This window comes from Annulohypoxylon maeteangense (assembly GCF_022496945.1).
Source record: "Annulohypoxylon maeteangense strain CBS 123835 unplaced genomic scaffold GGS22scaffold_6, whole genome shotgun sequence".
In the NCBI taxonomy this organism is placed as follows: domain Eukaryota; kingdom Fungi; phylum Ascomycota; class Sordariomycetes; order Xylariales; family Hypoxylaceae; genus Annulohypoxylon; species Annulohypoxylon maeteangense.
In genome coordinates, this window is record NW_025953253.1 from 345,950 (window position 1) to 371,487 (window position 25,538).

A 25,538-nucleotide genomic window follows, 5' to 3' on the forward strand; every position below is an offset into this window, starting at 1 on the left:
GGCAGTTGCTCTTTATCTTCATCCTCGTAAGCTCTTTGCGATTGTCAAGTCTCATGTGCTACAGGAACCATAACAAGTATCGGGAAAATCATGACTCGTAATAAAAAATCTATATAAATGGTATAATAGTGTATATCGTAAATCGTACCTAGTCTATGACTCTAATAAATACCTATCGCGATCATTTCTCGTAAGGGGTAGTGGGTCTCATGATATAAACCTCACCAATCAAAATTGTACAACCAACAACCATGGCTATGGTAATGATTGGGAGGTTTACGCGGGCGAAGTCGGCCGGCTTGACGTGGATGTGTTTTCTGGCCAGGATATCGCGCCATAAGAGACCGGCCAAAGATGCGCTGAACGCTGTGCTAAATGCTCCAAAGTTGACGCCGAGTGCCATGCTGTTGCATCGAAGTTAGCAATCTATTGTAAGGAAATACACAAGAATTGACATGCTAAGGAGGGTAAAACTAGTGAAAATCTTCCAAGAAGGGAAGACATTAAGTGTGTAACATCGTACGTACCTGTAAACAGCAGCCCAAAAAGTTCGGTCAGAGATCGGAACCCCGCTGGCTTCATGAATTTTCTGCCATGCCTGTATTACGCGGGAGAGTAAGATGGTCGTTCCGATATTGGTTCCAGCAAACTGATTTTAGCCATGAGGTCAGCTAGTTAATGTACAAATTTAAGTTTATAGAGGACTTACGTTGCAAAGTAGCACGGAGAGAAAACCCATGCCTCCAACGCTGCCAACTGTTCCCGTCTTTTCTACCCAATGATCCCAGCCGTAGGCGAATACTGGAACCCAACCCTTGGTGACCAATGCTTGCACGAGGACAAACATGGAAAATGCAAAGGGGACAAGCGCATAGGGTAGGTGGCCAGCAACCGCCGTCGCAGTTGGGAACGTCTCTTGTGACCATCTGTATGAATCCGCAAGCAATGAAACAAGTGTAGCTTTTCCGCGATCTGAATGGATTGTAACGCTGTATTGGGCTTGTTTCTCAGCGTCTACCTGTCGTTCGAATGATGCCCTACGATTTCTTCCTCTCGAATCGGTACTCAATATGACACCTCTATCCGATGGTTTAAATGAGTCGTTTCGCGCCGTATCTTGCTTCTCATAAAGTGTACTTTTAGCACTAGTTGAAGGGCGGGCATCTTGAACTTTATCATCATTTGATGACGTCGTAACATCCGTATTGGTCCCTATCGTGTTTTCATTCTCTGCACTTGCGTTAAGCTTGCCAGAACGGGTATCTACGTCGTTGTCGTTGCTCTTAGGATTTTCAGGGTTGGGAGCCGTTGAGTCGGGTTGATGTTGATGAGAAATTGTGTCGTTCTGGGGCTTTAGTTCCTTATTTTCGCTTAGGCCCATTCGCTCCATTTCTTCTAGCTGTCTAGTCAATCGGGCTCTTTCAACCTCTCGTCGACCGTCGCGAGCGATCTTACGGGTCTCCTTACGATGGAGCCATCCAAACGTAATATCCCAGCAAAACATGACGAACGCAGCCGGCAGAGTTACATAAAAGACGGGGTGTTCGTTCGAAGTTTGACTCGCAGCATTAATCGCAAGAAGCGTGATAAGCGTCGCAGCCATGATAATAGCCCCAAATCCAGCACCACCTTTGTCGAGAAAAGGATTCATGATCTCTTCAAGAGATAGGAGCTTAGCCTGTTCTCCATTTGCCGGATCATTTTCTTCTTCTTCTGCGTTTCCTCTAGCGTTGGGGATGTTGGGGTTGACGGGCTTCCTAGCCTTCGCTTCCTCTGAGAGCTCATGCATTTGTATCGAAAGCGGAATGAGGGACTCATCTGCAAAAACGATATACAGGAGGAAGGGGAAGAGAACAATAGCCGTGACAACAACAGGGACAATCATATTAGCAGTGTAATAGATGAACCTGATATCGAAGGCGCCCGCAAGTACGAGGTTGGTGGGATTGGAGGACACAAGGATGGCGGAGGCAATATTCGCTATGGCAAACTGGGCAAAAATCCAGGCTCTAGGATGTACGATGTTGCTTGAAACTCTCGTCATATACGCAAGGAAGGCCGTGCCGGAGAGGATAATGGGGTCATTTCCGATAAAGGTGCCCAAGCTGAAGAAGAAAGCGTACAAGTAAAAGAAGAGCCGGTGGCCGAATCTCCCTCCTTTTTGGAGTACTTTAAATGCTAGGTACCTGATGAGGCCAGAAGCATCGATCGAGATGGCGATATATGCTAGAGTTATGAAGAAGGCCATGATATCGATAGGAGATATGTTGTTGGCGCCAATCGTGCCTCCATAGACCTCAGCTCGACCAATTGCCTGAATAGCTAGCAGGAAGAGATCTGCTATCAAAGGTGCCGTAACAAAGTTCATTGGGAATCTTAACTTCACCCAATACCCGGTTTCTTCCTGCTGCTGCTCCTCATCAGAGACAGCGATAGTGCAAGATTCATCCTGAGATCGGTCTTCCCGTGGCCCTATCACTCGCATTTTACTCAGACCATTCAATATGGCATTCTCGAATGGGCGAGGGAAGGGAATTGGGATATGAAAAGGGAAGAGCACAATAATATCTGCATGAAAGTAAGTATCAACTGGTCAAGGAAATAGCTTATCTGCCCAGAGACAAGGTAGGTAAGCATGTGTGTAACCACTTACTAGTAATAACAAAGACGACAAGGGTAACAATTGAGTGCCATTCTTTGATTATTTCGGTATCAAGATTGATATCGATTTCACTTAGAGGTTCGGCCATTTTTTATTATATTGCTGGTTCTCGCGATTGGTAGTAGTTGAATTTTCCTAGAGAACTTTCGGTTTGTCTTCTCGTGGCTGAAATAGATTTTAAAGAGATATTATGATGTCAAAATCAAAGATTTACAAGCAGAAGTAAAGCGATTCCCCTCCATATGTAAAGCACATATACCTTAAGTAGTATCCTAAAGAGCACACATCAAATTACGCATACACTCTGTGACGACGAGAGTGACGAAGAATGAAGAAGGCAATAATAAGTGAGTCTGGCTTCGAATGTCTCGACGTGGTGGGGTTTGACGACTGACGATTTGCACGAGACGATAGATGCCAAATGGAGGCTGAAGGCTGAAAGCCAAGAAGCTCGCTAGGTACGAAGTACTGTAAGCAAATTAAACCACACACGTGCCTCCAATAGGCTCAATGGCTATCAATTAGGTGCATGATTGTTGATTTAACACCTCATATGAAATGTCATGGAAAAAGTCGGAGAAGAGAAGTTGTGCGATGTATTACAGGTACTAGGTGGGAAAGGTTCTGGGCAGTATCCATTGATGTATCTTGAGCTTATGGTATGTACACATGTACTTGCCTAAGCTCATGTAGGAGGAGGAGCAATGAAGGTTTAATCAGGATTTTATTGTGGCTGTGCTTATATTGTGCATACGATTTATGTAAAATGTCGCTTATGATTGAGATTTGACAAGTCATAAAGCCACATCGTCCTTAGTTTGGGGCTTGCTTGCGACTAACGACAAGCTTAGGTACCTAGTACATAGTAACTAACGATCCCAGGAAGGTAGGATGCGGAGAAGATCCAGTGATAATGTGGATTTTGTGGGTTTTGGGGATTCCGGGGACCAGTCCCGCTTTCTCATTTTCTCTTATTCCTAACTCGTCGTTCGGTATTGGAAAGTGCGTCATTGTACTACCTACAGGTATCAGGTGTCTTACCGACTAAGCGGCCCTAAGCCTTAAATATCTAGGTACATGAACGAAATCCAGGTCTTGTCCACTCAGCTAACACATTTTATATTAGACTGAGTAACTTCTGCAACTTTTGTCGGTTATCAACTAACATTGGACAGGGTTACGACCTTCACGATGAGGATTGAGGCTGAACATCCCGGTAGCTGCCCGGGCGCTCACCTTCACCTCGGTCGCCAGAATGATCCGGGGGCAACTGGGCTTGGGGGCAGTGCTGACAGACCGCGCTGCATGCCCAGGCTGCCAGGTTAGCTCAGATCAGATTGTTCAGGTGGCTTGCCGGAGACGGGAACTTCAGAGGAAGCTCTTAGCTGATAGGATCTCTGCTTGCTTCCCAGCATTTTCCACGTGTAATCTTGCCAATGTTGCCAGCCCCGTGTTACGAATTCAACGAGGCGATCGAGGCATTTGATTACCTTTCCCGCTTCTTAAAATTGTGATTCCTTCGAAGGCAGCTAAATACAAACATACAAAATAAATCTTGTTGAATCATCGACATGGGATCAATATTCTTCTTCATTTCTCTACGCGCCATCCGAACTTAATGACACATCTAGATATTCCCTTTACCTGTGTAGGGTAGAGTTTGCCCCCTGAGGTCATGCCAGCGCTCCCTTCGGCTTTACTACTTGATACCCTTGTTACTCGGAATTTAACCCTTGACTCTGCTGCATCTTCCTTAGCTGCCACTACAACAAACGTCGAGAATGCCTTACAAGTTGTATGCGCCTGGCCTGTGTCGGGCCAATATGGCCCAGGGTCAAGAGTCTTGTAAGCAATTCCACCTGCGTGCATATGATTTAACAAATAGTAAATAAGAAAACATTAATTAAGCATATACGTCGTATCGCGTTTCCTAACTAACAAGTTGTTCGTAGGTACTACGTTCTTGTAGCAGCTTGTGTTATTGCTCGAAAGGCTGAATGGCTCAGAAGCGCTTGCTTGGCTGCTGCGTGTATGTATAACATGTTTTTACCTGCCCCTATTTCAGAATACAACCTTGGAAGCCTTGTCGATTCATACGTTGAGCAAATACAGCCCAAGAAACCAGACATAGGACAATCACTAATATGAGATATCGTAGTGATTTTCCCAGCTGTTGCCGCCATCCATGGAATTGTCCTCGCCGCTGTGCATGTTGATGGTGAGTACCTGTCCAAAAATTCTACACGTATGTTAGGAATTCAGATGCTAATGACTCATGTACCTTAGGCGCTGTTGATATGGACGTATACGGAGCCTTCCAGTTTTGTTCGATTGGAATACTAGCAGCCCCTTTAACAGTTAGGATATCAAAGACCTACTTCAATGACCCGGGCAGGAATATAATCTTCCTTTGGACTGGCATCGTACTTGCTGGTGAGGTTCGAATTTCTTAAACATCTAGATAGTTATACTGACAAGCATGTAGGCTTGCTGAGCTTAACCGTCGAATTTTTCCGAGCTTCACCTTCGCCTTGTACACACGATGATGATGGCAATCCTATTGACGTTAACGACCTTTTTGGCTTTCTCAATGAAAATGTCACCTGCAATCTTACCTGTTCTATCACCGCAGGTCCTTTCTCTCCCTTACGACAGAATGCCACGAACGAAATCTTCGTCATACCGGCACCTACCAAACTTGCTTTCAACGCCGCCGTACTTCTTGCAGCTGCCTGTTGCATTCCGGCCGTACTTTCGCTTGCATCTATGTGGAATAAGATTCTTGAGATTAACTGGAAGTCAAGATTTGGTCTAGGCGATGGAGATCAGTTAATTGAAGGGTGAGAATATTTTAATCGTTTTCTTTTTAAATCTATTCTCAAGAGACACTATGATCTTCCGAGTATCACTCGGTACTCAAGGTTACTCAGGTGTTAGTGCTAAGAAACTAACTCGACGGACAACAGAACAAACGGTGCAACCGTTGCGAGGATGAGCGGAGTTAATGCCATGGTTAGGTTATTTTTGAGCACATTGGAAATACCTATTTTCAGCGCTGCAGTACTTGCTATCCTTATATTCGGCGAGCTGAACTTATGGAGCATTCAAGTTCTATGGCAGACAGAGCCTATTGCTAGTATAGGTCAGGTCAGTTATCGCACCCTTATACCGTCCTAGCTATGAAATCAGAAGAATTACTGACGTTTTATTTCAATAGTGGGCACCCATAGTTGGTACAGTGCTAGCTGCGTTGGGATCTCTGTATGTGCTCCTGTCAGTAGACATGGACGCCATAAGTAAGGGAGAGAAACCGGAGCCTTTCACGCATCACTGCAACTGCTCGCATCATCATTTCGACGACCGGCAATATCCGAGCCCTCACCCCGACACATCCTCTTCTGGGGGTAGTGTAAACACCGAAAGTGCACATGAATGTTCTTTGAACCATATAGAGCACACCTCGAGAAACTCCCCGTCTATGCAAGAGGTTGGAAATGGTGGCCTATTTATCGATTCGTCTCACCCTATTACGGCCCCAGGTGCTGCTCGTTTACGATCGAGCTCTTCAAATAGTAGGGGAGAAGCATCGGCTGACATCACATCGACGGCAAATACAACAGACATAGGCCACAGGCGCAGGGTATATAGGTCGCTACTAAAGGTTAGCACTTACCTAGGTACTGCAAATAAAAGCCAATTTGACGACTCTGAATTCAAACACGGAAAAGCGCTCGACTTTCCTGAAGTCCCTGCGGAGGAACAACGAAATCCAGACCTACCACGGGTAAGAGAGGTCTACAACCAACATCGCGAAGATGAACTTGCGGCACTTAGCAATCGGCCATCGAGGGCAGGTAGCTTTGCGGGGAGTATATCCTCTAGAGTCAGCATTGAAGATTACACCATATCACGAGCAATATCAGCTCCACATCCACCATCTCGAGCTTCATCGCCATCACCTGCAATGCGCGGTATACGACACACCAGTACTTTACCAGTTGGACAAGGGTCTTCCGTATCAACTAGAGGCAGATCAAGGCAACGAAGTAACACACTCACGGTTCCTGAGCCGGATAATCATAGTCGTGCGTGGAGCACCCGAGCAGTCAGCCCCGTGGCGCCAGCATCACCTGTTTCTCACATCGAGGCCTCCAATGTGTTAGACAATGGACCAGGCTCTCCTGCAATTGTTATATCTCCTGTTTCTGGTACCAATTCTACCGTAGAGGAACCTATCACTCTCAGCCCCCCAATCATCCAACCGCCGCCCGAGTCAAAGCCACCACATATGAAATCATCGCCCCCGCCGACCTGAAACTATCCATCTTAACCCATATCAATCACATATGAACAGCTTAACAAACTCTTCCAATGAATCCTTACATGAACAACTTAAGATACCGAATCATTTACCTGTTATATACAATACACCATAACTTAATCACTTCCCCCTTATAACCCCAACGTCCACCTCACATGAACCTCCCAGTCATAAAACTTCGAAATTCTACAGGAAGCATCTACGCTTCAACATCACTACTAACAGCCACCTACACAACAACAGCAACCCGATCGGAAAACAGCACGAGCACGACACGAATGAAACGAAACGCCACGCCATTACGAACATCTAGATACCTGGAATGCATTTACTGGTACATACCTGCCTTCATGTCATATTTAGATTAGGCGTGATGCCTAGGTATATAGGATATAGGATATAAAGACAAAAGTCTAGGATAAAGGGGGACAAGGTATATGTTTATGCTACATATGTATATATATAGGTAAATATAAATAAGAACTTTCAATAATCCAAATCATTTGCTACATACCTATTACATACGATCGCGATCCCGAATCCGTGAATACTATTATGATCTATGTAAGAAAGAGAAGTGTCGTATATCACTTCACACAACTCAAGACAGAGTCGCAGTTATCGATTTTACTTTTAACGTAAATTTCCATTCATTGAGCCATCCGGCTATTTAAGGTATCTATCATAACTATCGCAAAGGCAACGTACCCGTCGCACCATTCGCCGCCAACAGCTTCCTCACCTCCTCCACCAGGTCATCCCGCTTAATGAGTATCCCCTGGTCCTTCTCATCCTTATCCTTCTCCTCGCCAGGCTTGCCCGAGCCCAGAGTCTTCAACCGGACCTTACCCTCTGCAAGTTCATCTTGGCCGAGGATGACAGCAAGCGGTACTTCCTCGGCGGCTTTGAACTGCTGGGGAAGTCTGGGTTTGACCTTTGCGCTAAACTCGGCGCGGATGCCAGCCTCCCATAGCTGTCGCGCGACGGACATGCGCTGCAGCAATAGGCCGTCGAATTCCTTGCCGCCGAAAGCCATGACGTAAACGTCGATCTGTCTAGAGGGGGGCTTCTTGTCTCCTTGTTTCGCCTTTAGGATCGTGAAGATGCGGTCGACACCAAACGAGATGCCCACACATGGGATCTGCTTCTTGCCGTACATGCCCACGAGGTTATCGTATCGTCCGCCCGCCGCGATGCTGCCCACCGCCGAGGCATCTGCGTTCTTCGACGACTTCTTGCCGTCCTTGTCTTTTGCATCTTGCGGTTTTTGGATCACCTCGAAGATCAGACCCGTGTAATAATCCAATCCTCTGGCGAGAGACAGGTCAAAGGAGACACTGTTGAATGTGTTCAGTTCTTTAGAGTAGGAGGCGAGCAATTCCATGTCTACAAGACCCGCTTTTATTTCTTCGTTCGCTGATAGGTCCGCATCCGACTTAATGAATTGTATCATCTCATCGAGGGTTCCACGGTTTAGAACGAATTGGCCGATCTTGTCGGCGACTCCCTCCGGAAGGCCCTTTTGCTCGACCATCTCCTTCTTTACGGCCTCCCACGGCTCTTTATCTAGCTTATCTACAGCGGAACTAATAGGGCGTATCTTGTCGGCAGGAACACCTGCGACAGCGAATATGCCGTCCAGGATTTTTCGGTGATTTAGCTTAATAATAATCTCTTGGTCGAGGGCTTCGAAGGATTCGACAATAATTCGTAGGATTTCGGCGTCGGGTATCATAGGATCGTAGACACCGGCAATGTCAAGATCGCACTGGTAAAACTCGCGCATTCTGCCACGAGCGATGGCAGGCTGGTCGCGACGATAGACTTTTGCGATCTGGTAGCGCTTGATCTGTTGGACGTTGTTCATGGCTAACCAACGGGCGAAAGGGACTGTCAGATCATAGCGCAAGGCGCAGAGCTCGCCACCTTGGTCTTCTAGGTTGTATATCAAACGACCCTCCTCGCCATATTTGCCGGCAAGAATATCTCTTAACTCGAATACGGGGGTGTCGAGAGGGGTGCCGCCGTGGAGTTTGAAAACGTTTGTTATAGTCTCACTATCTACTATGTCAATAAATCAGATGCGCAAACTGCGCCGAAACAAACCTACAAGACATGATCTCGTAGGAGCAGGTCAGGTCCTGCCCAATCGCGTGTGCCTTTCACGGCCTTCAAAGATATTTTGGCTCCCCCGGAAGCCATATCGTTAACGTTGCCAAATGGCGGGGTATCGTGGGGAAATGATTCACAAGATCGACAGGTAGAGGAAAAGAAGGCTCTAGTGTGGAAAGGGAATGAGGGTCTAAGAAAAGTTGAGAGTATTAGCCTGTTACCTCTATGGAATGCGCGAAACATTGAGCATTGAGCATGGATTTCTTTGGCTGCCCCGCGTACATAAGAGCCCGAAAAAATATGACTGAAGGTGGGATGACTCAATTAGAGCTATGTACAACGTGGGGTTAATATTTGAGTCACGTGACATACAACCATCCTGTACCTCGTCTGCCCCTGCCCGATATCTTGTGTTGTCCACCGATGCTATCCACTATCGATAGGTATCCCTGCTATCGATAACACGAAAATGAGCTCCGATATTTTGTAGAGCTGGTGGTACGATGGAAGTCGCTACGTCTCCTATAATTTACAATTGAATGCTTCTTCCTCTTGAAACCATGCAAGGGATCAATGTTTTCGGTCATATACCTGTCCTGTGATAATTCTACACCAAAAAAAGAAACGCCGTGAGCGGAATCACCTAAGACCGGCCTATTAAGCGAGCATTAGGGTACTTCCCCCTATTGGAGAGATGGCTGTCGAAGACCTGGAGCAATGGGTCGGCGACTTCAGCGTCCTCATGCAAAAATTCCCGTACGTCTTTACCTTAAAGATGCCCTTCTATGACTATTATAACTTATGAAATACGATATATAGGGCCGGTGATTTCGTTTACCTCTTCTACCCCCTCGTATGCATCGTCGTCGGCGGTACCATCCTATATTTCACCCACACCGACTACTGGGAGAAGCCGAAACGATACTCTGTTCCACCCCCTAAACAGGCTGATGAGGTTAAAATTCTTGACGACCCGACCATCAAGGTCTCAGGTACCACAGCCATCCAATGCTATATGCCCGCCACCGGTCAATTCTTGGGCTTCGTCAATCCTTCCACACCTGCCGGCATTGATCGTGCCATAGAGCAAGCTGCCGCAGCCCAAGAGAAATGGGCCAAAACAACCTTCAGCGAGCGACGGGCAGTGCTGCGTTCCATGTTGCAATATGTGCTCGATAACCAGGAGTCGATCTGTCGCGTGAGCTCCATGGATTCGGGCAAGACGATGGTGGATGCTATGCTTGGCGAGATCATGGTCACGGCCGAGAAACTCGAATGGACCATCAAACACGGCGAGAAAGCCCTCCGCCCGAGCAGACGTCCGACGAATCTTCTCATGACCTACAAGAAGAACACGGTACACTACGAACCTCTCGGCGTGGTAGCGGCGCTAGTTAGCTGGAACTACCCATTTCACAATCTAATTGGTCCGATCATCAGCGCCATCTTCGCTGGCAACGGCATCGTCGTCAAGGTTAGCGAACAGACTTGTTGGAGCGCCGCCTACTACACAAGCATCGCGCGTGGTGCCCTCGTCGCTCACGGCCACGACCCCCAGCTCGTCCAGTCCGTCGTCTGCTGGCCTCAAACCGCTTCGCATCTAACCAGCCACCCGGGGATCAGTCATCTTACCTTCATCGGCAGCAGGCCCGTCTGCCACCACGTTGCCGCCAGCGCCGCCAAAGCCCTAATCCCCGTCGTCGCAGAATTAGGGGGTAAGGACGCCGCTATGATCCTCGACTCCGCCGAGAAAGACCTAGACAGGATCGTCGAGATCCTCATGCGCGGCACCTTCCAGGCCTCAGGTCAGAACTGCATTGGCATCGAGCGCATCATCGCCGCCCCAGGCGTCTACGACAAGCTCGTCTCCAAACTCGAGCCGCGCGTCAAGGCATTACGTCTCGGAACCGACAAGGACGTCGGAGCTATGGTCTCCTCCGCCTCATTCGCGCGCTTTGAATCCCTCGTCGCCGACGCCGTAAGCCGCGGCGCGCGTCTCCTCGCCGGCGGAAAGCGGTACATCCACCCAGAGCACCCACAAGGTTTCTACTTCACCCCAACCCTCCTCGTAGACGTAACCCCCGACATGGCCATCGCAAACGAGGAGTGTTTCGGGCCCATAATGACAATCCTGCGCTCCCCCTCTTCCTCCGCAACCGACATCCTCAAGCTCGCCAACGCCCCGGACTTCGGTCTCGGCGCCTCCGTCTACGGGCGGGACTCGGACCCCGCGCTCGCGCAAATCGTCAAGGGGGTTCGCGCAGGCGGCGTCGCCGTCAACGACTTCGCCGTGTTCTACGCCGTCCAGCTGCCCTTCGGCGGCGTCGGGGGTTCCGGATACGGCCGCTTCGCTGGCGAGGAAGGCCTGCGTGGTCTGTGTAATCCGAAGAGCGTGTGTGAGGACCGCTTGGCTTGGCTCGGTGTGAGGACGGCGATACCCCCGCCTGTGAGGTATCCTGTTAAGAGCCAGGACCGAGGGTGGAGGTTTGTCAGGGGCGTGGTGGGGGTTGGGTATGCGGTGAAGGTCGTCGATAAGGTTAGGGCTTTGGGGGAGCTTTTGGGGAATAGTTGAGAGGGGGAAAGGGGAGGAGGGGGTAGGGAAGGGAGGGGAGAGGGGGGGATGATTGGATTGATTAGATACCCACGTAGAGTTAATGTTAATTGCATGTGATTACGTCGTGAGATTATTTGTTGTTTGTATTTGTTGAGTGACGTTATGGGGTTGTAGGATAGCCTTCATAGCTGGTGCCTTTAGAAATATTTGCTATACAGAGCTTCATAAGACTCAGTACCAGCTATCAATTCCTTTATTGACAGTTGTCGGGGAATATCGCTAATAGAATTCTATTAGTCTTTGGTTTCGGGATCGATTGTTGCAATGAGAAGGAGTTTCAGGAGAATGTCATATTTCTATGATATCTATCTCCTGATAGATTAGATCGATATAAATTTCCAAAGACACGAAGTTGTTGGATTGAAAGGATTTATTAAATATGAGGCCTATTCTTGAATACAACACTGGCTGGCAACTAGGTGCCATACCCGACACAGCAAAATAGACCGGATACAGCACCTAAACCCTTACAAATCTTATTACAGAGGCACTACGAAATTCAACGAGAAAAACGAAGAGTGAAATCGAACGTGTCAATTCACCACTACCTACAAAGCCGGATAGTCTACTCCTACATGTATGTACCGTGTGCACATATGTCTATGTCTTTCCTCCTTTTTGATTTTCCTCCATTAGACTCCCCGAGCAAGCAAATTACGAACCATCTATGCGCACATCCATAACTCCTAGCATACCAGCGATGCTCTAGCCTTTCCCTTCATACAGACGTAAATCGTAGGCGCAAGAGCCAGCACTCGATAATGTAAACTGAAGGAGGTCCAGTTTGACAACGGGTGTTCTCGCCTACTATGCCGCCGAAGCGACGAGGCCTTGCTGGATTTTGACCAAGTTGCCGAAGTCTAGCTTATTAGCGTCCTCGGCGGCAGGCATATGCTCACCGGACGCGATGCACAGAACGCGCATGCGCTCGTCGTATCGCAGGCCCGTGAGGAGCTTGGGCGTGATGAGGAAGTATTGAGAGGTGTGCTCGCGGCAGGCGATCTCCACCATGCGTTCGTGCACCATGCGCTCGTTGCGTGGGTCCATACCCTGATTGATTTCGTCGACGACACGGAAGGGTGCTTGTGCCATGGATTGCAGAGCCATCAGATAAAAGATGGTAGATACAGCACGCTCGCCACCAGATTGACGATGTTGGTTTAGTTGCTGGAGGGTTTCGTTCTCGCTAGGAAGGTGTTAGCATTTGATGCGTTCTTGAAATAAATCGGCGGAAAACTTACCGGAACTTGACCTTGATCTCGATAGACCACTGCTCGAAATCCTCGTCCTTGTGGATTCCAACTTCGCCTGCACAGTTGATCTGTTCGAAGTTATAGCCGAAGGCATCGTTGATCTTCCCGATAACCTCATCGACGGACGGCTCCCATTTCTCCTTCACACTCTGGATCTTTCTTTCATATGACTCGAGTTTAGCGTTCATCTCTTCTTTCCTCTGCGTCAACTCCAGAATATCTTGTGCACGCTTTTCGTATTGTCGTAAAATTGCAGGGTCGACTCCGTGGATCAGCTCGAGCTTAGTAGACTCGGCACCGATTTCATGCTCAATATCCTCGGGCGTTTTATCCCCTACGAGTCCGTTTAGATATGTAAGCTGATCGTTCGCATCATCGCACGCCTCCTCGACTCTACGACGAGCCGCAGCCGCAGTGGTTCTGAGTTGCCCCAACTCTGTCTGCAGATTCTCGATCTCGACTTTTTTCTCGTCGAGTTGTTGCATGAGATTGGAATTTTGCTCTTCTAGACTCTTTACATCCGATCGTGCTTCTATCAGACGGATTTGAACCTCTAGTAGGGCCTGGTGGGCATCGTAGATCTGAGAAAGTTGCTCCTTGTGTTGTAGTACGGACCTAGCCTTTTCCACGATGAGCTGGTCTTCCTCGGCACTGTATTCGAATATTCTCTGTCTACACTCCGCAAGTTCAGCTTGTGTGTCTTCCAGAGATTTCTTCTCGGCCACTATAATCCATTAGTTTTTGACCCAATTTGTCGACCAGCATTTCCTTACCGATTTTATCTCCTAGCGTTGCATACTGCGTAGCGGCTCTCTGCAGCTCGTTCTTTTCTTTTCTTAACGCATCCTTCATGAAGGTTAGATCTGTGAAGGACTAAGCACGTGGATATACACTCACTATTTGTTGTCGGATTGGTGCATCGCTTTCGTCAATTTCCTGGCTACGCGCCTTATTTTCTTGACCTTGTCTTTTTACTTCCTGGATCTCCTCGTCCAATTCATTGATTCGTTTTTGCAACGCAACTCTTTCGGCATGGTCGACAGGCTGGTCCGTCCAGAACTTACCTGCATTGACCCGCCTGGTAACCGTCGAGACCGCACCATCTCCGTATTCCCTACGCCTCGTAATGCGGTACACCGTAGTATTGGTAGCCCAGCTAGGAACTCTCTCGCAATTGGCTATCTGGGTATATTGGTCATTGGTAGTGTCCTGAAAACCAACTCCGGAGACGTGCAACTTTTTTTCCGAGCAGAGCATTGCGAGAACCGGGTCGGGCCCTTCTAGGTACTCGATAGCGTATCCATCAAGACCCATCTTACGAATTTGTTCTTTGGGTATAGCTGGTCGGAACGACGCAAACTCGCTTCCGCAGGTCCTAATGGTTACCGAGAGCCCCAATTGCTTGAAGAATTGAGAGCTTAGCTTCTTGTGGTCGTTTCGAGTCTGGCAGGTGAAGCAGAAGAAATCTTCATTTGCGAGAAGAGATTGAATTTGGTTCGAGAGCCGCTTATCTGTAACGGAACAAGCGAGCATGGGCGGGCCAAATACTTGTTTCTCAAATTCATCTTGATGCGCCTGAAGCCAATCCCAACCTTTAGCAGCATCTGGATGCATTCTCCTTAAATAGGCAAGCTTCTGGCCATCTTGGGAATTCAGAGCCTCTAAGTCCTTTGCTGCCATGGACTTTGCTTCCTGCTTCCTCGTGTTAAGATCCTTTAGCTCATCGAATTGGGTACGAAGTGTACGCTTCTCTGCCTCGTTCTCACGCAAAATATGCTCTTGTTGACGCTAGATTTACATATGTCAGTATAGGAGAACACTGGTGATTAGATTGGTACCTACAATCTTCTGGTTCCATTCCGAGCCAACGAACTCAGGAGGCTTGTTTTGTAGCCTGGCCTCGAGATCCGTAATCGTCCTACGAATCTTTGCTAAGTCAGATCGTTTAGTACTATGGGAATTGTCCTCGGCAACCCTCTTGTTTTGAAGATGCTTGATTCGTTCATCTTGAGCCTCTATGGCTTGTAATAGTCGGTCACATGCCGCCTCGGCATTCTTCAATGCAATCTTACGCTCCGCGACAACAACCTCAATATTTTGCTGGTATTCTTGCTTTCGATTAACGGCTTCGAAGGCAGGCCCACAAGCATGTTCTAGTTCCAGAAGCCTCCTGGAGGCGTCCTGCTTCTTCTGTTTTGCCTCGGTCACTAAACGACGAAGAGTGTTATACTCGGCAATAGCACGAGCGCTATGGAGGTCTTGGATCTTCTTCTGGATAGCTTCTCTTTCGCGTAATCGGTCCACATCAGCTTGCGATCCCTGCTGGCGTGCTTCGTGACCCTTTAACGTCTCAGCACAGCCATCTAGCCTCTTCTTAAGTTCCTTATGTTTCCCGTAGAGTTCTTTCAGTTGATCATGCCACTTAATCATTTTTTCAGGAGCAGCGGCTCGCAGGGTCTCGTGAAGAAGTTGTATAGGTGTAAGGCCGGCGAATTCAGCAACTCGATCTTGAGGTAGAAATTGGCAAAGGTTGTCTATTTGGATGCGTAATTCGCTCGTTAGATTCTTAACAGCCTGATGCGTACAGTCTCGTCCGTTAAGCCACCATTTCGTCTTGTTGTCTTCTTTGCGTATCTGCATACGGATTACGTGATTGGAACGCTCTTCTGGTGAGCTCTGTAATTCAATCTCAACTATAGCGGTTTCTTTTCCATGCTTTACAAACTCCCCGACGTTGCTCGCCCGACCTAGATGTTTCGGATGAAAGCCCAGGCCCAGGCAAATAGCACAAACTAGAGAACTCTTGCCAGTGCCATTTGGACCAATGACCATGTTGAGATTTGGGCCGGGATTAAACTCGGCGTGCTCGTAGGTGACAAAGTTTTCGACTAGAACTCGTACGATGGCACCGGTCTGGAATTCACTTATGCCATGTTGACGGTCGGCTGCCGATGGTGAGCTCTTTATCCGCATTCGTCGAGAATGTCCTCGGTTTCGATCTCGGACTCGTCGACTATCATTATCGTCGTCATCGTCTGATAAAGCTCCATTTGTAGTATTATGTGGTGATTGTTTCGGCATATCCGAGTCCGAGGAATGCTCGTCATTTCCCTCCTCGGCCAGAGTCCTTGACCGACGGTGGGACGACATAATCTTGAAAAGTGTGTAATCAGCTATGGCTAGCTGTACGTGTATTGAGGGGATTTTCGAGTTGATTAAATTGAGGGTTCCCGCAGGATATTAACAGCACTCAAAATTGCCATATATCTCGGACAATTTGAATAAGAAGAAGTTATGTATGTAGGCTGCGCTGATCGAATTACAGATAATATGATAAGGATTAAGAATATCCACCAGGCAAAGACGCGATTTCCTTTAAAGAATCGTGCCGTAGACGCGTTCAAGGTGGGGGTAGTTGGGGTAAGTAACTAAGTACTTTACTTAAAATCTACCTACCTAGCCTTTACCGATTTAGGAAAGACATGCGTGAGTCTACTGCGGCTAGTAATATGTACCTATGTAGCCTTCAGGGGTTTAGAGGCTGAATTGCAGGGATCTACTGTAAGGCTCTAAGTAACGTCATAACACTAAAGACGACTCCTACTATATAAACATCTCGCGATATCTATGGACTATCATCGCATTCCCCTCAAGTATAATTCAGACCAGTGAACTAACCTTGTCTATTATAGGAGAAATTTATGTAAGTTGAGTATGAAATACTCTATAATGACTAAAATACCTTCCTTGGGTAGGTACCTACCGTAAGTGTGGATGGAGTGAAGTGAAAGTGAGGTCGGAGTCACGCTAGGGACTGTAAATGGTACATATTCAAAGGTATCTAATATCATGCAGCTTCACTGGGACGATACAGGAAGTTAGTGGTATTTTATTGTCCCCGGCACATATGTTTAGCATGCAGCACTGGAGCTTGACAAGTTCAACCGACGGAAGGCAGGAACGAACCTCAAGACTTCCAGGTTTCGACACTTATAAACGTTTTCCTTCATTTACGTTCATCCACTTACCAAAAGAATTACTATTTATATCCAGGAAGCCGAAACATTTTTAATCAACGTTCACACCAAACACCTTGGTACTCAGTACGTATCTACATACGTAGGTGGTACGTCGATACGTAACTCTGGTGTCTTTGATTTCGACACGCTTTTATAAAACACCACATTCTTCACTTCAGTTAATCTCCCACCTACCATTCTTCACCTCTCTTTTCTTAACTTCCAAAACTTGGGCATCCAATTCCCAGATTCTATGCTCTGCATTGGAAGCAACCCTCTTTTTGTCCTTCAATTGATTATCTCTTCTACTTTCTCCATCTTCTACTACGCACTCCTCCATCTTCCTCCATCCTCCTCCGTCCTCCTTCATACTCCCGGGATTGCCGCAAGTGTTATCGTGCACTTGACGATCCCGTTTCAACACCTGACTTTTCTATTATTTCTTCTTTAATAATCTGTCGCATTGCATCGCATCGCGTCGCGTCGCAACTATTACTCTGACCTCACACAAATCTTTACTCTAGACCAAGGCTATCATCCCTTTGATAACCTTGGTACGTTCATCAACCACACTTTCTATTTACTTTCTCAAACACATCTCACTCCGACTCTATACCCTCTATCCATTGTTGCTACTCCAACCTCTAATAATTCACCTGGGACATCCATCTGGACTCATGTTCTAAATATTCCTAGCTGTGAAAATGGCTGGCCAACGTGGTTCAACCGGTCAGCCTTCTCGCCCTCCCTTAGGAGATGCTACTGCCCGTGTAATCAACACCTCCTCGGCGCGGCCTTCTAAAGTTCATCATATACAAGCTCCTCAACCTAGCCCCTTAGGAGCGCATCCTGTTAATAGATACATTCAACAGCCGGCTAGTCCCACCACAGGCTTTACTTCGAAGGTTGATCCACGACGTAGCCTACGTACACCAGCTCCTCCAGCTCCCCCAGCTGTTCTAATTACCCCAGCTATAGAACCACTTGAGCAGGATGATGCGGAGGGCGCAAAACGCGAATCACAAGATTCAACTCCTAAGCGTCGTAAGACCCACGTCGGACCATGGGAGCTCGGCAAGACTTTAGGTCTTGGTTCAGCCGCCCATGTTCGCCTTGTCAGACACAAGTTTACTCAACAGTTAGCTGCTGTCAAGATCCTATCGAGGGATGTGCGACATAACACACAACCAGGAAGTATAGCGGAACTTGATATCTGGGATCGCAGTCGCAAGGAGTACGAGACAGAGAATCGTATCCCGTTCACTATCGAAAGAGAAGTTGCTATCTTGAAGTTGATCAATCACCCCAACATCGTCAAGTTGTATGACATCTGGGAAAATCACCAAGAGATGTACGTCATTTATATTCAATCTTCAGGTATATTCAACTACTAATATAAGCCGCAGTTATATTGTTCTGGAGTTCGTTGAATGTGGCGATTTCTACGGCTACCTTGATGACCATGGACGCCTGCCCGAGCCTGAGGCAATGTTTTTTCTCCGTCAGCTAGCTAGCGCTCTGCAGTATATGCATTCATTCAACATCTGTCACCGTGATCTCAAACCGGAGAATATCCTCATTACGAAGGAGAAACAACTCAAAATCACCGATTTCGGCATGTCGGCACTGCACCAAAGTCCTCATCATTTGTTGAAGACGTCATGCGGAAGTCCGCACTATGCTGCCCCTGAACTCGTCCGTCCGGGGCCCTATCGAGGTGATAAGGCCGACATTTGGAGTCTCGGCGTCATATTCTACGCCTCTGTCATCCATGCTCTACCATTCAATGATGACAACGTGTCAAAGCTCCTTGTGATAGTCGAAAAGGCACATTACGAGATACCCAATTGGGTCAGCAGAGACATGAGGGGCTTCATATGTTGTCTGTTGGAAAAGGACCCTGAGAAGCGCCTGTCTGCGTCCGGAATTTTCGAGCACCCATTGGTGAGCAAGTACGATTACTTGGATGATTATAATAAGGGAGAGCGAGCTCTTATCCTTCGCAACAACGCCCGTTACGATCCAGTACCCGCTAGTGAGGTCGATGCGCAAACACTGAGACAGTTGAAGTCTGTGTGGCATACCTATTCAGAGCAGCAATTGGCATCATTGCTGACCAATTCGGAGTACGTTCGATATCTTTGTGCCGCGTCAGCCTTGCTAACATATTTCAACAGGCGTAATGAATTCAAAATGTTTTACTGGTTACTCTATAGTTATAGAGAGGAACGACTAGAGAACTACGGTACCGATATCACGTACTCTCCCAGCGATTATCACCACCTGCAACCTCCCAACTGGAGGAAGAAATATACAACGGTCGAGTTTGCAGGCAAGAGTGGACGATCTCCATCGCGCTTCACTGTCATTTCAAATGTCGCTACTGATGAAGACGGCGTAACCCTAGAGCGTGCCAATACAGATGGCGGCAATACCGTCAAGAGTTATGATCCGTATAGATCTTCTCTTAATATGGATGATATCATTGCTGGTGAAGCGAAGGTTACTATTCACCGTAATAATACTTCTTCGACACGAGGTTCAAAGAATACCAACATGCGCGCCGGATCGATAAAAACGAATAGTTCTACGCACTCACGGCGTAGCAAAGGAAGCCGAAGCGCAAAAGCTCCGTCCGCACGACGCAACTCGCGACATTCTCTAAAGTCTATTATGAGCGGAGAGGAAATTTCGTACCAGCGAGCAGCTCCGCTTCCCAAGCGAGGTGTCGAGTTTCCACATGCTCAGAGACGATTGATTGACCAGGGCCAGGCAAGCAACCGTCCTGTCAGCATTGTTGGAGACGATTCCATCCAGAATCGTCACGTTTCCTGCCCCGAGAGTCCTAGTAAGAGGGCCAAGCTATCTGGAAACTCTGGAAGGTGCCGCCCGGGCACACAATCATTAGCTGACGTCTCCCAAGTCAATGTCCATGATATAGATTGGATGAAGGATTTGCACGATTTTAGTTGCAGCATTGCAAAGGACTGTGACGACGCTTTCAATTCGTCTTATCTGACTAATACCCCCGTCGCATCGCCGAATTCAGAGAATGCGAAAAACATCTTGGTTGGGACCCCAAGCCCGACTACAACTCTGACCATTCGCGGTGCTGGGAATGTCAACATAAGCCTAGAACCATTGGATATGCGACAACCACCGCCGGTGTCGTCTTCAAGAAACGTAGTTACGCATGACTATGTCACGGCACGGGGAAGAGCCGATCGAATGTACGGCCAAATCCCTGGGTCTCCTGTTCAATCATCACCATGCAATCGCTATGGCTCGTCTGCAAAGGCAGATGCAGAGCGCAGAATAGTCACGGATCCTATACGCAGCGCATCCGATATGTCTTTCTTGCCTTCCATTAACGAGGCATCGGGAGAAGATGGTTACTATAGAGGTGAGGATAAACCTCGGGTTGTTTCTGCACCCGAGCCTTCAATGCCTCACAATATGCCAATTGATGAGGGCGAGGGGCTGGAGTACTTGGCTTCACACGGAAATACTATACGCGTAGTATATTCTCCTTCTCATCAAGCAAGCAAACCGCGGGCCCCCTTAGTTCCCGGTGCCAAACCAAAGGCTCCGATTGTGCCGGAGTCAATGATTCATCAGCAACCCGAGATGAAAACTTCAATTCCTAGAGAACCTTCCGAGAAGAGTTCTATTACTACTATGAAGAAGAAGACATCCTGGTTTAAACGCGGTTCTAAGGATAGAGCTAGCATCTTTGAGAATTTCGAGCAGAGCAACCCCGAGCTCAATCGTACTGATAGCAGCTCATCTACTGGTAAAGATAGTCTGCAAACGAAAAAGAAGAGCTTTGGCTTTGCCTGGTGGCGTGGAAGCAAGGAACAGCGTCAGCTAAAGCTCTCGCTTGCAGGTAAGCTATTTTCCCGCGATTATCGAGATACCACGAGAAATCTAATGGTAATTACAGACCCCGATTACGATGATTCTACTCCATATGAACGTGCGCGCACGTTTAGTAACCTATCCCAGCCATCGCATGGTAAGAAATGGGATGATAAGACTGCAGCTCGCAACATCGAGCCTCAGCAAAGCTGGCTAGCTCGTCTATTCCGAGTCAAACCAGCAACAAGATACATATGTTTCTCGCTTTCCAAACTCCGCACTCGACAAGAACTTTCGATCTTATTGAAGAAGTGGCGCCGTCATGGAATGAGGGGTGTTGTAGTGGACAGGGAACGTTATCTTGTCTTTGCCCGTGTTGGCAAAAAGAATCGTAAGTCTTCAACCGATATCTCGAACGTACGAAGATATGGGTAACTAAACATGGTTTATACAGATCTTGGGTTGAAGGAGGCTTCATTTGCTGCGGAGATTATGACAGTTATTGAGCACGGCAATCATAACCCGCTGTGCATTGTCCGATTTACCCAGGAACGAGGAGCGGCTACCACCTTCAACAAGGTGGTCGATACTATGGAGGATGTCTTCGACGCACGTGACATGCTGGTCACAGACAAATACAAAGCGAAGATGATGATAAAGACGCTCAACTCGTGATACGGCTCTACTTAGGCTTTCGGCCATAGTCGGGATGCGAGCATTTGGGCACACATTGGTTCCATTGGCCTCCCCTATTTCACCTATCCGTGGCACTTGCGGGGTTTTTTAGTGGTTGGTTGCACACATTGGGAATGGATACCTGGAGTAAGCAGTTGAGAGAGTCTGAATAGTGAAGGTCTACTTGATACTGTACCATGTTGGGATGTTTGATGGTTTTGCGGGCGAACGTTGGCAATTCTCCGCGGGTCTTTGTTTTATAAGGAAAAAAGCAGGAAAGAAAAACGGTGATAGTAATGATGGTGGGATCCAAGGACCAAAGTATAGGACGGACGACGGAGGTTGTACAGATAACTCCCGTTGCAGTGTAAACTTGCTTTTGCTCCGCGTTGAACAAGATGGTCTAAGACACGGGATCTCACAGACGTGTACCGGTACATGGCGGTACCTAGATAATAATACAATGCCCCCCCTTTCGCCTGATTGTATCGTCTACCTAACCATTTTGATGGGTGATCGTCCGTCGTTTTTTCTTTTTTTCTGGCTTTCGTGAACTTGGGGACATACGCATTTCTGTACTCCTGAATACCCAGTAGTAGGTACCGTGTGGCTGATTAATTGATTATGTAATGTAGTCCAAGAAGGTTGGGGCTATACCCTTACATAATCAAACCATTGTTCGGGTGTTTCCGGTCCGAATTCCCACATTGGAATATGACAGGGGTATATGGACGAATGGAACAGGCTTACTGTTTGGTAGCGACCGGCAAATAGGAAAGCTAGGGCATTTTGTGCCTATCTATGATAGAAGGAGCATTTCTAAAGCATCTTCAAAAATTGAGCGTTTTTTAATCTTCATTTTTCTATCGTTCGCGCTCCCTTCGTCGAACAAGTTAAACAAATTATTCCTTTAGGTACGCTACAGAACCTTAAATTTAACCGGATCTTTAATAGAAAGATCTACCATCCGTTTCGGGAATCCGTCAGCTGATAGAAGACAGCCAATTGGTCACTTCGAACCTTTCAATTGATCTTGGGACCTCGGAAGCTACTACTGCGTTACTGCGTCATGCTGCGATCGGTACGACCTACGGCCGCTGGCCAAGCTAGGAGTTGGTTTGGACCGAGGACTGCTCCGCGCCTACTTTCCACATGCAAAGCCTCCGCCTCCGCATCTTCTTCGTCATGTGTTACTCCGATATCCTCAATTCCTGCTAGAAGCAACATACACAACATATCTACTAAACCGACATATTCCCTACGATTTCAGAGAAACCTACATGCGACAACGATAAGAATGGCTGCCAACACGAGAACAGAGAGCGATGCCTTTGGCGAGATCCAGGTCCCCTCTGACAAGTACTGGGGAGCTCAGACTGAGCGATCACTTTCCAATTTCCGTATTAACCAGCCCCAAGATCGAATGCCTCCTCCGATTGTGAGAGCATTCGGTATTTTAAAGGGTGCTGCGGCCACCGTCAACATGCGATATGGACTTGGTATGCCATAACCCTACATGTCCTACATAGAGCGCATTGCGCCCTAACTACACATGTGCGGGATGTTGGCTTACATGCTGCGACTATGCTATTACAGATGAGAAGATCGGAAAGGCCATTCAGCAAGCCGCCGCCGAGGTGGCCGACCTCAAGCTCATCGACCACTTTCCCCTCGTCGTCTGGCAAACTGGCTCCGGTACACAGTCCAACATGAACGCCAATGAAGTCATCTCAAACCGAGCTATCGAGATCCTAGGTGGTACAAAGGGCAGCAAGAAGCCGGTACACCCGAACGACCACGTGAACCGATCCGCCTCTTCGAATGATACCTTCCCCACCGTCATGCATATTGCTGCCGTTCTCGAGATTGAGGGCGAGCTATTACCGTCGCTAAAGAGCCTCCGGGATGCGCTCCAAAAGAAGGTGGACGAATTCGAGGCGAAGAAGATCATCAAGATCGGCCGAACTCATCTTCAGGACGCTACCCCTCTAACTTTGGCGCAGGAATTCTCGGGATACGTAGCTCAATTAGACTTTAGTATCAAGCGAGTAGAGAGTTCCTTGCCAGACCTGAGATTGCTTGCTCAGGGTGGTACCGCTGTAGGCACAGGAATCAACACTTTCGAGGGCTTCGCTGAGGCGATCGCCGAGGAAGTCAGCAAGATGACGGGAACCGAGTTTAAGACGGCCCCGAACAAGTTCGAATCGCTCGCTGCACATGACGCTCTTGTCCAAGCCTCCGGCTCCCTCAACACGCTGGCTGCATCGCTTACCAAGCTTGGCCAGGATATTCGATACCTAGGTAGCGGTCCTCGCTGCGGATTAGGTGAACTTATTCTCCCAGAAAACGAGCCGGGTTCCAGCATTATGCCTGGCAAGGTCAACCCCACACAATGTGAAGCCTTGACCATGATTTGCGCCCAAGTGATGGGTAACCACGTTGCTGCCACCATCGGTGGCATGAACGGCCAGTTTGAACTCAACGTCTACAAGCCCCTCATCATCCGAAACGTGTTGCACAGCGTGAGAATCTTGTCGGATGGCATGCGCTCATTTGAGAAGAACCTCGTCGAGGGTCTCCAAGCCAACGAAGAGAAGATTTCTAGCATCATGAAGGAATCGTAAGTTCATCAAAACTCAATACTCCAAGAAACAATTATTAATCTTTGAAATATTTAGGCTCATGCTGGTTACCTGCCTCAACCCCAAGATCGGTTACGACATGGCGTCCAAGGTTGCCAAGAACGCGCACAAGAAGGGTCTAAATCTAAAAGACAGCGCCATGGAACTCAATGCCCTCACTTCAGACGAATTCGACACGCTCGTCAAGCCAGAACTCATGGTCGGGCCCAAGCCTTACAAGGGCTAGGTGCATCAGGTAGTTGAGCCCGTCGTACAATACGTTCAAGCTGAACTTGATGCGATTGAGAAGAAGGCGGCAGCCTATCACAGTCAACATCACCAATCTCCTCAGCAAGACGTTACCTAAGCATTTGCTAACGCATCGCTTTTACTGTGCAGTCCACTGTCAATAGCGACCTCAGACTTTCGCAGATCGTCGCAGATTGTATATAAATATGAGTAAAAAATAGAGTAAATTGATATCAACAACCTTGTCGGCTACACTTAGGGGACCGAACTTCGGATCTAAATTGGCACGAAGAATGAGGAGGTTCTTTTAGACTGTTCACCAGTCTCATTATCTCCATTCTCTTACAATACTTTATTAAGCAGCTCCGTAGGATTGGATGAGTTGCAGTGAGTATCACGATAATAGATGTATCTAACCTGCTAGGTCAGCTCTTAGCTGGGGCTAGGGCTCGGGTACTTTCGGCAACCCACCCGATCTAGGACATAGAATTGGTTGCCATCCGACCTCGGCAGCGCGGGGGAGGATTGAATTTTTCGGTATTTCGGAAATTCCAGGTTTAGAAGGCTACGTCACCCCCAACCGATGATTTGTTCCAGGGAATCATCCAATCACATTGCGACATTCAGCTACCTATCCTACCTATTAGCTTACTGCTCTTGTCAATGTCCATGTCTTCGGGTCGGCGTTATGCATATGGCAATCTTGCTGGGTTCTCATTATCTAAAATATCCCTTTCAACTATGTAACTTCGTATCTATCTCGGAAAAGCCGACAGCGGGAGCCTTACCGGATGGCGACATCGCTGCGAACACCTTGGCTGTAACAATTTGAATTTGTTTGTGAACTGAGGGGTTATTCGAAGCTGGTACTGTAGGACTAGGTACGGCGTAATTGATAAGATACTGGATTGATGCCGTCATGATCAACGAACTGTGAAATACCAATTATCGATAAAATACGGTTCCTTATGAGCGTCGGACGGATGGGTTCCATATTTACGGCATAAAGGACCAATGATAATGCAGGAGTCAGCTCAGCTTGCCGTTTTCAATTGACATGTGGGGAAAGAACCTTGGGGAGCTGGGGAATGCCAGGTGCTTTACCAATGAATGAGAGCCGGGGTAAGAGCTTTACTTAGATCTTTCCCGACCTG

General features: G+C 47.7%; 7 protein-coding genes across 7 annotated transcripts; 4 read left to right on the plus strand and 3 right to left on the minus strand.

Moving 5' to 3' along the window:
* Positions 1 to 181: 181 nt before the first annotated feature.
* Positions 182 to 2,750, minus strand: GGS22DRAFT_187235 (uncharacterized protein; the record flags this gene model as incomplete). The annotated part of the gene is made up of 4 exons (XM_047964561.1): positions 182 to 404; positions 528 to 649; positions 710 to 2,568; positions 2,654 to 2,750. 4 exons carry the CDS (start codon positions 2,748 to 2,750, stop codon positions 182 to 184), a joined length of 2,301 nt encoding a protein of 766 aa, XP_047819838.1.
* A 1,329-nt stretch (positions 2,751 to 4,079) lies between these two features.
* Positions 4,080 to 7,482, plus strand: GGS22DRAFT_159579 (uncharacterized protein). The gene is made up of 7 exons (XM_047960810.1): positions 4,080 to 4,507; positions 4,615 to 4,691; positions 4,821 to 4,880; positions 4,949 to 5,095; positions 5,148 to 5,502; positions 5,629 to 5,809; positions 5,880 to 7,482. Exons 1-7 carry the CDS (start codon positions 4,338 to 4,340, stop codon positions 6,975 to 6,977), a joined length of 2,088 nt encoding a protein of 695 aa, XP_047819839.1. The 5' UTR covers positions 4,080 to 4,337; the 3' UTR covers positions 6,978 to 7,482.
* A 189-nt stretch (positions 7,483 to 7,671) lies between these two features.
* GGS22DRAFT_187237 (histidyl-tRNA synthetase) lies at positions 7,672 to 9,185 on the minus strand (the record flags this gene model as incomplete). The annotated part of the gene is made up of 2 exons (XM_047964562.1): positions 7,672 to 9,040; positions 9,094 to 9,185. 2 exons carry the CDS (start codon positions 9,183 to 9,185, stop codon positions 7,672 to 7,674), a joined length of 1,461 nt encoding a protein of 486 aa, XP_047819840.1.
* A 338-nt stretch (positions 9,186 to 9,523) lies between these two features.
* GGS22DRAFT_159585 (ALDH-like protein) lies at positions 9,524 to 11,677 on the plus strand. Its single transcript, XM_047960811.1, has 2 exons — positions 9,524 to 9,851; positions 9,915 to 11,677. The coding sequence occupies exons 1-2, from the start codon at positions 9,790 to 9,792 to the stop codon at positions 11,665 to 11,667; spliced, it is 1,815 nt and encodes a 604-aa protein (XP_047819841.1). The 5' UTR covers positions 9,524 to 9,789; the 3' UTR covers positions 11,668 to 11,677.
* A 564-nt stretch (positions 11,678 to 12,241) lies between these two features.
* On the minus strand, positions 12,242 to 13,133 carry GGS22DRAFT_159587 (uncharacterized protein). Its single transcript, XM_047960812.1, has 2 exons — positions 12,951 to 13,133; positions 12,242 to 12,895 (listed from the first exon to the last, which is right to left on the minus strand). The coding sequence occupies exon 2, from the start codon at positions 12,814 to 12,816 to the stop codon at positions 12,517 to 12,519; it is 300 nt and encodes a 99-aa protein (XP_047819842.1). The 5' UTR covers positions 12,817 to 12,895; positions 12,951 to 13,133; the 3' UTR covers positions 12,242 to 12,516.
* A 4,426-nt stretch (positions 13,134 to 17,559) lies between these two features.
* On the plus strand, positions 17,560 to 21,617 carry GGS22DRAFT_122705 (Pkinase-domain-containing protein). The gene is made up of 5 exons (XM_047958267.1): positions 17,560 to 18,332; positions 18,388 to 19,107; positions 19,159 to 20,867; positions 20,925 to 21,230; positions 21,294 to 21,617. Exons 1-5 carry the CDS (start codon positions 17,686 to 17,688, stop codon positions 21,512 to 21,514), a joined length of 3,603 nt encoding a protein of 1,200 aa, XP_047819843.1. The 5' UTR covers positions 17,560 to 17,685; the 3' UTR covers positions 21,515 to 21,617.
* Positions 21,618 to 22,325: 708 nt separating this feature from the next.
* Positions 22,326 to 24,391, plus strand: GGS22DRAFT_159595 (L-Aspartase-like protein). Its single transcript, XM_047960813.1, has 3 exons — positions 22,326 to 22,428; positions 22,516 to 23,013; positions 23,111 to 24,391. Exons 2-3 carry the CDS (start codon positions 22,584 to 22,586, stop codon positions 24,136 to 24,138), a joined length of 1,458 nt encoding a protein of 485 aa, XP_047819844.1. The 5' UTR covers positions 22,326 to 22,428; positions 22,516 to 22,583; the 3' UTR covers positions 24,139 to 24,391.
* The last annotated feature ends 1,147 nt before the right edge of the window (positions 24,392 to 25,538 follow it).

Excerpts from the sequence above, each read along its gene's own strand:
- GGS22DRAFT_159585 (XM_047960811.1), top strand. The coding sequence starts at position 9,790 with ATGGCTGTCGAAGACCTGGAGCAATGGGTCGGCGACTTCAGCGTCCTC. Across the intron at positions 9,852-9,914 it reads GTCCTCATGCAAAAATTCCC|GGCCGGTGATTTCGTTTACC; the intron begins GTACGTCTTTAC and ends TACGATATATAG.
- GGS22DRAFT_122705 (XM_047958267.1), top strand. The coding sequence starts at position 17,686 with ATGGCTGGCCAACGTGGTTCAACCGGTCAGCCTTCTCGCCCTCCCTTA. Across the intron at positions 18,333-18,387 it reads TGGGAAAATCACCAAGAGAT|TTATATTGTTCTGGAGTTCG; the intron begins GTACGTCATTTA and ends TATAAGCCGCAG. Across the intron at positions 19,108-19,158 it reads TCATTGCTGACCAATTCGGA|GCGTAATGAATTCAAAATGT; the intron begins GTACGTTCGATA and ends ATATTTCAACAG.
- GGS22DRAFT_159595 (XM_047960813.1), top strand. The coding sequence starts at position 22,584 with ATGCTGCGATCGGTACGACCTACGGCCGCTGGCCAAGCTAGGAGTTGG. Across the intron at positions 23,014-23,110 it reads CAACATGCGATATGGACTTG|ATGAGAAGATCGGAAAGGCC; the intron begins GTATGCCATAAC and ends ATGCTATTACAG.
- GGS22DRAFT_159579 (XM_047960810.1), top strand. The coding sequence starts at position 4,338 with ATGCCAGCGCTCCCTTCGGCTTTACTACTTGATACCCTTGTTACTCGG. Across the intron at positions 4,692-4,820 it reads CGCTTGCTTGGCTGCTGCGT|TGATTTTCCCAGCTGTTGCC; the intron begins GTATGTATAACA and ends GAGATATCGTAG. Across the intron at positions 5,503-5,628 it reads GGAGATCAGTTAATTGAAGG|AACAAACGGTGCAACCGTTG; the intron begins GTGAGAATATTT and ends GACGGACAACAG.
- GGS22DRAFT_159587 (XM_047960812.1), bottom strand. The coding sequence starts at position 12,816 with ATGGCTCTGCAATCCATGGCACAAGCACCCTTCCGTGTCGTCGACGAA.